A 9,116-nucleotide genomic window follows, 5' to 3' on the forward strand; every position below is an offset into this window, starting at 1 on the left:
AGAACTGCAGCAGAAGGCCAGACCTGTGGCAAGGCCTGACTCCTGCATCTGTCTCGACGCTTGCACTGACTCCTTGAGAGAGGGCCATTTCGGTCGAACGACGTCTGACCGGCTACCTTGAGGAAGCTCAATGGCCAGAGAAGCCTTTAGAAAGCTACCAATGAACTCTCAAGCACTGCATCTGCCCTGAATCGCTCCCTTGACCACCTTTATGGAAGCAGAGGAAGGGGTCACGAGCCCGCCCCTGAACAGCAGAAATCGAGAACCCTCTCCACCTCCGCTCGAGTGTGCTTCCCCAGCTTCCCTACAGAAGGCAAGCCTTCTCCCAATACACTACCCCACACAACCACAATATCTCGAAAAGTACGTACCTAGACCACGCGATGCGACTGCTGTCGCCACCATGATGGGGCTCCTGCCACTCTTGAACTCGGCCAAGACCCAATCACGCTCCTGTTGCTGCTTGTCTCCGTGAATGGCAAGGGCGGGCCAGCCGTCCTGTCGAAGGTACTTTGTTAGATCATCTGCGATTCGCTTTGTGTTGCTGAAGATGAGTACCTTGGCATTCTCTTGCGAGATAGTGTCGAGATGCTTGATCAGTCGACCACGCTTCTCAAAGTCTGTGCAGACCTCAATCACCTGCTTGATCCTGTGGTTAGCGGCGAGGTCAGTTGATCCGATGTTAACCTGGACGAAGTCGTTGAGGAAGTCGTGAGCGAGACGCTGCACCTCCTTGGGCCAAGTGGCGGAGAACATGAGAGTCTGCTTGTCGGGTCGGATCTGAGAAAGAATCTTGCGGATCTGAGGCTCGAAACCCATGTCCAGCATTCGGTCGGCCTCGTCCATGACGAGGTAAGTGACTCGCCTCAGGTTGGTCTTGCCGCTCTCGATCATGTCAATGAGACGGCCGGGGGTAGCAATGACAATTTCAGCGCCTCGCGAGAGGTCACGGATCTGGGGTCCCTTGGGCACACCACCGTAGACGGCAACGTTGCGAAGACGACTGGATGCTCCGAAGCGACTGCACTCAGCCTGAATCTGAACAGCGAGCTCACGGGTGGGGGCGAGCATGAGAGCAATGGGGCCGTCACCAGGTGCGAGGAGAGGCTGTGCGTTGATGTGGACCATGGCAGGGAGAGCGAAACCAATGGTCTTTCCGGATCCGGTTTCGGCAATGGCGACGACGTCACGACCGCTGAGGGCTACCGGCCAGGCCTGTGACTGGATAGCAGAAGGCTCAGTGAAGCCCATGCGCTTGATCTCGGTCATGATGTAGTCGGGGTAGCCAGCTTCGTCAAAGTTCATGACTGGCTTGGGTACGTTGGTACCCTGAATCGTCATCTGCTTCTTGGCACGGAAGTCCTGAACCTCTCGATCGCTGCGCTCAGTGACCCGGCGGTCCTCGATGTAAAAGTTCTTCTCGAAGCGTGTGAGGTTTGCGGAGGCCCAGTCGACCTTGCCAAGACCAGCGCCGAGATTGCTCATTCGGTCACCGCCGCCGAAGCCACCACCGCCGCCGCCGTAGCCGCCGCCACCACCTGTAAAGAAGAGAAGACATGGAGAGGGTAAGGTTAGCGCGTGGGAAGAGGCAAACACCGCGACAGTGAATGAGTATTAGTCACTCACCGTATGAGCCTCCGCCGTACCCACCTCCGCCGTATCCGCCACCTCCACCGTAGCCGCCGCCGCCGCCGTAGCTACGAATTGAGAAGGCAAAGAGAAATGGGTGAGTGTCTCATATCAGATGGATGCAAACGCCACGACGCTGAACATACCTGTCGCGACCGCCGCCGTAGCCTCCGCCACCGCCTCCGTAGCCTCCGCCACCACCATTGCTGTAGCCACCGTAGCTCATTGTATCAGGAAGAGAATGTGTTTGTGTTGTTGTGAGGGTAGGGGAGAGGGATGATGGTATACGCGGTGGGAGGGAGGAGTTTACGAACGTTCGAAGTTGAAACGACTGCCCTCGATATTTCCTGAGAGCAACTCCAGGCTCAAAACTTTCTGAGGGACATTGCGCGCATGCGAGCGGAGTACAAATTCTCCCTTTCCGTCTGCCCTTGCGTTCCTTCGTCGGAGCGGATCAGTACCGACGGACCAAGGCCACGACGCATACCTCAGCTCAAGATGGCCACGGAGCTGGTGTAATGACGACTCCCTACCCATCAGCACTGGGTAGTATTCCTCCCATGGGCCCAGAGATAGTTGGGTACGCTCATGGACCAGACGACGGCCCCGTCGCCTCGTCATCCTCGGCCACTCTTGGCTCAGGCGCGCCTCCCACAGTCTTTCTCTCCACGAGCACGCCCAATGGCGCCTACCTGACTCCAGCGACCTATCAAGCTATCCTGAACAACACACTGGCGCTGCACACGAACCCTTCCGCCATACTGACCTATGAGTCTCGAAGACAACAAGCTTGTGGACTTATTGCAGCTGTTGGCGCAAGAGTGGGACTGCCACAGCGGACGGTCAGCACAGCCTTTGTCATATGGCAGAAGTGCGGCGTGAATAGAGGCGCACCTTCGGGGACATCTGCTCAACAGGTCGCACTGGCTGCCCTATTCCTTGCTTGCAAGCTCAATGATACCCCAAAGAAGGCCAGGGATCTCATCGTCGCCTCTTATGCCATTCGGTACCCGGATCTAGTCAAGCTTGGTCGAGATCCTTCCTCGTCAGCCAGCGGTGCAGCAAATCGTCGCGAGCAGCTGCAGCAGTTGGCCCTTGCGTCTGTGCAGGAGTCTGATGTTGACGCACAGATGCTGGACTCGGAACGCAACAAGGTATTGAGCTTAGAAAGGACTCTTCTCGAAGAATTTGGCTACGACTTCAAGATCCGGCATGGCGTGGAAAGTGTTAGTAGAGGAATTCTCAAATTGGGCAGAGCGTGGGGAGGTAAGTAGCCGACCAGACGTGACACATCTCACGATGAACCAGCGGAGCAGTGCATTACCAGTGTATTGACGACCCTTGTCCTACTCAACGCTTCTGAACCCAGCCGACAAGGACTTCATACAAGATGCTTGGCAATTGGCGTCCGACGTGTGAGTAGGCCTATCTTGTTGCTTCGATTGTTCTCATGAAGGAACCGACATACTCACTTCCCTTTGCATCTTTCATGCCGAGAAGTCATCGTACCTCAGCACCCCTCTTGTATCCTCCGATCATCCTTTCCCTGTCTGCCCTCCTTACAGCATCGCTCCTATGCCCTCGGAACGCCTCTGCATCACGTGCAGCAAGTGCACTACGGATACGGCGTATCTTCGGGCTGTCCAATGCAAAGAATTCCTTTGGCGAGGCTGTTGCGGGTGAGGCACTTTCTCACAAGGCTCACTTGAACGACAATTCGCGACATGGCGAGCAGCAGAATGGCAAGTCCGCCTCGAAAGGACCATCAGTACCGGAGCAAGCTTGGCGCTGGGCAGAGGATACTTCGTGGGAACTGAAGCTCCGGTGTTTTCGGGAAGAAATCGAAGGTAAGTGATCATAGCCTCCTCGCATCTGCTTCCACCGCTTCCTGACCTGAGATTGTGCTGTGCTTCGTATTCCTCAGAGGTCACACACTCCCTGTTAGATCTCTACCTCTCCTCCTGCTCAGCAATCACTTCTGCCCAGTCTGCTAGAAGCGCCTCCGGTGTTTCTCCCACCTCGCCATCTACGACTCCTCTTTCTCCCGCTTCCCCCTCGGAGTATGGAAACTTCATCACCTCTTCTGCTGGCAAGAAGGGCTCTTCAGGGGCTAGCGGGCAGTCGCTACGCCTGCCCGCGCACACGTTCAATCCACCTCCCTTTGGAGTCATCAGCTGGCTCCATGCCCATAGTGCAACGGATCAAGACCAAACGCAGCCAAGGGGAGCTGCGGATCTGGCTCGAACACTGACCGATTGCAAGATCGAGCTCAGAGGGGCAGAGGATCTACGGAAGCGGCAGGATGAGGAGGCGAGGACGAAAATGGCAGGGAGTAATGGCGCTAACTTGAACGGGAATGGACTCAGGCCAGGCATGGGAGACTTGGCATTGGACCAGATTGCGCGACGTCTTGCCCGGCGTGCAGCCATCGAGCAAGAGAAGGCACGCGTGCAGACAGTCAAGGTGGAAGTCCAGACTGTACTGGGGGAAGGCGAGGACACTACAGCGACGACGGTGCTTCTGCCAACAACGAGGGAGACGAGTGGATCGGCAGCGACTCCCTCGGCAACGATGAGCCTTACCCTCACACCTCTGTACAACACGGCGAGTGGGCAAGATACTGCTGCAGTCGGGGCGGCCTCGTTCAATGGCAGGGCTGTAGACGACTCGCAGCTTCAGAACGAGGGTGGAGACAAGTCTACCGTGGTGACAGGTGCAAGTGGCGGCAAAAGCGGAGGGTCCGGCAGTGCATCTGCGAGGTCCTACAAGACGTCGAGATTCTTGTTCTAATATGAGCAGGGCTAGTCTGTGCAATGCGGAGCGGTTAGGTCAAATGGAGCAATTGACACAAGGAAGCGAACATTGCCCCTTGACTGTTAATGTCCATTGAGTGTGACTATTCTTGGTCCTCTGTTCTAACCTCTGTGTGATAGACCTCCTCGGAGCATAGGGTGTGACCGGGGAGGTGTGGCCGCTCTCGCGCGCTTGAGGGTCGCCCCACTGGTCCCACTTTCCTTCTCCGCCACCCGCCTTCTCTGCATCGACGGCTGCTGCATTGCTCGCAACACTTCTTCCCGTCACGCTGCCCCCCCCCCCCCTTCCGCTCCTGTCCCCAACTTTCCCCTCGTATGCCCCTATTACGACCATCACCCATCCTTCGTTTTACCGCCACCCTACACAAGATGTCGGGCGTTCAAGATGTGTACATTCTCTCTGCTGCCCGTACGCCGGTAGGCTCCTTTAATGGCTCTCTCAAGAAGGTCACTGCACCTCAGCTGGGTGCCACGGCTCTCAAGGCTGCGCTGGAGCGCGCCCAGGTCAAGCCAGAGCAGCTTCAGGAGGCCTACTTCGGTAACGTTCTCCAGGGAAATGTCGGACAGGCTCCTGCCAGGCAGGTCGTAATTGGAGCCGGATGCCCACCCGAGACCGAGGCTACCACGATCAACAAGGTCTGCGCCAGTGGAATGAAGGCCATCATGCTTGCCTCTCAGAGCATTGCTCTGGGCCAGAGGAAGATCATGGCTGCCGGAGGAATGGAGAGCATGAGCAACTCGCCGTGAGTGAGGGTGTGGATCGTCTGAGCTAGTCGACGTCTGGAACTCATCTAACGACCTTTCCACCCTCTCAACCCTCCAGCTTCTACTTCCCTCGTGGAGCAGCCTTTGGTCATCAGCAGGTCGCTGATGCCATTGTCAAGGATGGTCTCTCTGATGTCTACAATGGTGTACACATGGGCAATTGCGCTGAGAAGACGGCCAAGGACCACTCTCTGACGCGTGAGGCTCAGGATGCCTATGCCATCGAGTCGTACAAGCGCGCCGCCGATGCTTGGAAGGCCGGCGTCTTCTCCAATGAAATTGCCCCAGTGACCATCTCGGACAAGAAGGGCGACATCATCATTGCCGAAGACGAGGAGTACAAAAAGATCCAGCTGGAGAAGATTCCCACCCTGCGCCCCGTCTTCCAGCCCAAGGATGGAACTGTCACTGCTGCTAACGCCTCAACGCTCAACGACGGAGCCTCTGCTGTGATCCTGTCCACCAAGGCTGGAGCCGAGGAGCTGGGTGTGAAGCCCCTGGCTAAGATCATTGCCTTTGCCGATGCTGCCGTTGCCCCCATTGACTTCCCCGTCGCCCCCGCCAAGGCCATCCCAATTGCCCTTGAGCGAGCTGGTATCACAAAGGACCAGGTGGCTCTGTGGGAGATCAACGAGGCCTTCTCTGCCGTCGCCCTGGCCAACAACAAGATTCTGGGACTGGACGCCAGCAAGGTCAACAAGTTCGGTGGAGGTGTGTCCCTGGGCCACCCGATTGGTAGCTCTGGCTCGAGGATCGTGGTCAGTCTGGTGCACGCCCTCAAGGCGGGCGAGTACGGCGTTGCTGGTGTGTGCAATGGAGGAGGTGGAGCTTCGGCCATTGTGAGTTTGAGGGGTAGAGGGGGACAGAAGGTCCTGCCGGGGAAGGCGCCTGGCACAGAGCAAGTACTGACATTTTACCTCTCAACCCCGCGCTGCTTGCAGGTTGTGCAACGACTGGAGTGACTAGCTTCGGATGCCGATGAGAGAGCGACGAAGAGGGAAGAGGAGCAAAAGGGATCTAGCCGATCGGCCAAAATATAATCAATGGTGCGGCGTAATGCTGCCTTTCTCACTCTTAGAAAGAGCAACGCTACAAGAGCGGGTGTGAAGAGCGGGTGTGAGCTTCTCAGGGAGCGAGGGAGCGAGCAACTTCCTGCTCAAGCGACGTGCTCTGTGACGATTCTTTGTGACGAGGGGGGAAGTGATCTGTGAATGCCCGAGTGTGTGTGCGCCCATGTATCCGCTCGTGGCTGCAAAGTGTGCTGTTTTTGGTCTCATGCATCGATCGGCACGCTTACTTGCTGTCGGCGGCACGGTAACAGGGTGCAACAAGTCAGCCACTCCTCTCCCCTATAGGCGGGGGCGCCCTTGCCATTGGATGAGCACGAGGGTGGGCCACGTCTATTGTATGTCATGGCAAGCCCTGACCCTGACCCTGACCCTGACGCCTTTTACCCAGGCGTGGGTCAAAGGTGGGTGGAGAGCAGAGGTCAAGTCCTTCGGCAGTGGCGCGCCTCCGGTCGTCGCACTTCCGCTCCGCATGACTGACTTTGACAAGGCAATTTCCGCCCAGGCATTTGCCATTGGGCGCTTCATTCCCGCATCGGGGCCCGGCCCCACTCGGTATCCGCCTTACGCCCAGCCTGGTCTCGTCTTGTACTGCCCGCCTGCGATGACCTTGATTGCCGCGGCAGGACAGCTAACCTCTTGTCCTTCTTGGGTATTCATCAATTCATAGTCACTTCCCCTTACTCTGACTCTGCACTCTTCACCTCACGTTCTGCTCATCCTCTTTCTTCCCTCGGCATAGCCCCCATCCCTCATCCGCTCCGCCTCTGCATTTCCCTCCTCCTCCTCCTCTTCTTCCTTCTCCTCCTGCCCGGTCGGTGGTAGCAGCGACAGCAGCAGCAGCAATTCGTAATGTCACTGCGCTCAACCTACTTCGCCGCCTCGGTAGCCTTGCTCTCCCTCCTCGCTCCCATTTCCACACTTGCCCAAGTCGCAGCACCTAGTGCAGCATGGGAGCCAGCTCCAGCATCTGATGGGAACAATGCGACTGTGGCGGGATCCAGGAGTCAGTGGGAGAACACCTTCGGAGATACCCTCTGGTTCTACGATGCACAGCGTTCTGGAGTCCTACCGGATGATTTCAGAGTGACTTGGCGCAATGACTCGGTGTTAACAGATGGAGAGAGTGTGGGCTTGGACCTCTCTGGAGGCTTCTTTGATGCGGGCAACATGGTCAAGTTCATCCACCCACTCTCCTGGGTCCTCACTCAGATTGCCCATTCCGCTCTTCTCCATGGAGATGCCTATACTACTGCTGAGCAGGAGTACTACCTCGACTCCACCCTCCGCAATGGACTAGGGTGGATCATGAATGCAAGCTCTCAAACTGACGAGCTCTACGTCGCAATTGGCAACGAGTCCTCCTACTGGGGTGGGGATCAAGGCATCCCCCAGCCGCGTCAGATCTTCTCCGTCAGTAGGCAAAAGCCTGGTACAGACGTCTTTGCAGGCTCAGCAGCTGCCCTCGCCGCTGGAGCGATGATCTATGCAGGAACACCTCTGCCCTTGTCACAGACTCAGAATGGTACTGTGCCTACTGGCCTGCTGGATACGGCGTATGCTACTGAGCTGAGGGAGCGTGCGGTGGTGCTCATGGACCTTGCTACGACTGCTGAACCTCAGCAGGTGTATCAAGATGCTACGGATGGCGTCGCCTGGGCTTATCCTTCCACCAACTATGAAGATGAGCTCGTGCTAGGAGCAGCCTTTACTGCCTTGGCCACTCGCAACATCTCCTTGGTCACCACTGCCATTGATGCATACGACTTCGGATCCTTCCCCACCAACAATGGAGTGCTCAATTGGGATACCAAAGATCCATTGCTTCCCTCCCTAATGGCCAGGCTGTCAGTCGCAATGCCCGGCGCAGACTCGCGTGCCAACTTCACCAAATTCCAGACCGACTCAGAAGTCTATTTAGATCTTCTCGTCAATGGAACCATGCAAGGTCTCTCGACGACTTCCGGTGGTCTAGCCTGGTGGAAAGACTACTCCGAGGACTCTTCACTGAACCCGGCCCTGAATGCTGCCTTGCTCTGTCTATGGACTGCCAATCTGACGAGCAATGACACAAAGTCTACCTCGTACCTCAATTGGGCCCAGAGTCAAATTGATTATTCTCTCGGTCACAACCCACTGAACACCGTCTACCAAGTAGGTCTGCATCCCAATTCAGCATACAACCCACAGTCCTCCCTCGCCTCAGGCGGAGATGACATTGATCAAATCGACACGGACCCTCCAGTAGAGCGATGGGTCCTCTACGGTGCCGTTGTGGGTGGTCCAGACAAGGACGACCAGTACTACGACGTGCGCAGCGATTGGCAACAGAGTGAGCCTGCACTAGACACCGTCTCTCCCATGGTGGGAATCTCTGCCTACTTTGTCAACCAGGGAAGTAGTGCTGCTGAGCCTTACTATGTGGGTCTTACCGCAAAGAGGATCGTACCAAAGATGTCCAGTGGCGGACTCAGTGGAGGAGCCATTGCTGGTATCGTCATTGGAGTCATCATCGCTCTTGCGCTTCTTGGGGCGGCACTATGGTTCTGCCTCAGCAGGAGAAGTCCACTGGCTGGCAGACGTCGAAGGAACAGGAAAATCATGCAGGGATGAGAGAGGACTTGTTTGGAGGAGATCGACTCAATGTGCTCTCCCACTCTCTCCGGACTCTCCTGGATTCTGATCCTGACTGCATACCGCCGCTTTCACTCATCTTCGCCCTCGCAATACCCACCTACGCCCCCTCGCCCCTTCTCTACACTACCTTCTCGACCTCATACTATTTATTGCACTCCACTCCAACGAACAATTCTCCACTTCCCTCCCCCCCCCGCTCCCCCCC

At 56.7% G+C, this 9,116-nt stretch overlaps 4 protein-coding genes across 4 annotated transcripts; 3 read left to right on the top strand and 1 right to left on the bottom strand.

The window, feature by feature from the left end:
- Positions 1-42: 42 nt before the first annotated feature.
- On the bottom strand, positions 43-1,950 carry BCV69DRAFT_216655 (RNA helicase). Its single transcript, XM_025489789.1, has 3 exons — positions 1,831-1,950; positions 343-1,512; positions 43-275 (listed from the first exon to the last, which is right to left on the bottom strand). Exons 1-3 carry the CDS (start codon positions 1,831-1,833, stop codon positions 231-233), a joined length of 1,218 nt encoding a protein of 405 aa, XP_025347183.1. The 5' UTR covers positions 1,834-1,950; the 3' UTR covers positions 43-230.
- Positions 1,951-2,086: 136 nt separating this feature from the next.
- On the top strand, positions 2,087-4,526 carry BCV69DRAFT_313227 (hypothetical protein). Its single transcript, XM_025495012.1, has 4 exons — positions 2,087-2,895; positions 2,999-3,044; positions 3,130-3,476; positions 3,554-4,526. Exons 1-4 carry the CDS (start codon positions 2,148-2,150, stop codon positions 4,417-4,419), a joined length of 2,007 nt encoding a protein of 668 aa, XP_025347184.1. The 5' UTR covers positions 2,087-2,147; the 3' UTR covers positions 4,420-4,526.
- A 253-nt stretch (positions 4,527-4,779) lies between these two features.
- BCV69DRAFT_283544 (peroxisomal 3-ketoacyl-CoA-thiolase) lies at positions 4,780-6,221 on the top strand. Its single transcript, XM_025492751.1, has 3 exons — positions 4,780-5,185; positions 5,266-6,046; positions 6,149-6,221. The coding sequence occupies exons 1-3, from the start codon at positions 4,812-4,814 to the stop codon at positions 6,167-6,169; spliced, it is 1,176 nt and encodes a 391-aa protein (XP_025347185.1). The 5' UTR covers positions 4,780-4,811; the 3' UTR covers positions 6,170-6,221.
- A 631-nt stretch (positions 6,222-6,852) lies between these two features.
- Positions 6,853-9,115, top strand: BCV69DRAFT_283547 (Six-hairpin glycosidase). Its single transcript, XM_025492752.1, has one exon. It carries the CDS (start codon positions 7,127-7,129, stop codon positions 8,885-8,887), a length of 1,761 nt encoding a protein of 586 aa, XP_025347186.1. The 5' UTR covers positions 6,853-7,126; the 3' UTR covers positions 8,888-9,115.
- Position 9,116: the final 1 nt, after the last annotated feature.

This window comes from Pseudomicrostroma glucosiphilum (assembly GCF_003144135.1).
Source record: "Pseudomicrostroma glucosiphilum strain MCA 4718 unplaced genomic scaffold BCV69scaffold_9, whole genome shotgun sequence".
In the NCBI taxonomy this organism is placed as follows: domain Eukaryota; kingdom Fungi; phylum Basidiomycota; class Exobasidiomycetes; order Microstromatales; family Microstromataceae; genus Microstroma; species Microstroma glucosiphilum.

Coding starts and splice junctions, on each gene's coding strand:
- BCV69DRAFT_283544 (XM_025492751.1), top strand. CDS start 4,812: ATGTCGGGCGTTCAAGATGTGTACATTCTCTCTGCTGCCCGTACGCCG. Junction 5,186..5,265: donor GAGAGCATGAGCAACTCGCC/GTGAGTGAGGGT, acceptor TCAACCCTCCAG/CTTCTACTTCCCTCGTGGAG. Junction 6,047..6,148: donor GAGGTGGAGCTTCGGCCATT/GTGAGTTTGAGG, acceptor CGCTGCTTGCAG/GTTGTGCAACGACTGGAGTG.
- BCV69DRAFT_216655 (XM_025489789.1), bottom strand. Junction 276..342: donor TTTCGAGATATTGTGGTTGT/GTGGGGTAGTGT, acceptor ACTCGAGCGGAG/GTGGAGAGGGTTCTCGATTT.
- BCV69DRAFT_283547 (XM_025492752.1), top strand. CDS start 7,127: ATGTCACTGCGCTCAACCTACTTCGCCGCCTCGGTAGCCTTGCTCTCC.
- BCV69DRAFT_313227 (XM_025495012.1), top strand. CDS start 2,148: ATGACGACTCCCTACCCATCAGCACTGGGTAGTATTCCTCCCATGGGC. Junction 2,896..2,998: donor ATTGGGCAGAGCGTGGGGAG/GTAAGTAGCCGA, acceptor TTCTGAACCCAG/CCGACAAGGACTTCATACAA. Junction 3,045..3,129: donor TGGCAATTGGCGTCCGACGT/GTGAGTAGGCCT, acceptor CATGCCGAGAAG/TCATCGTACCTCAGCACCCC.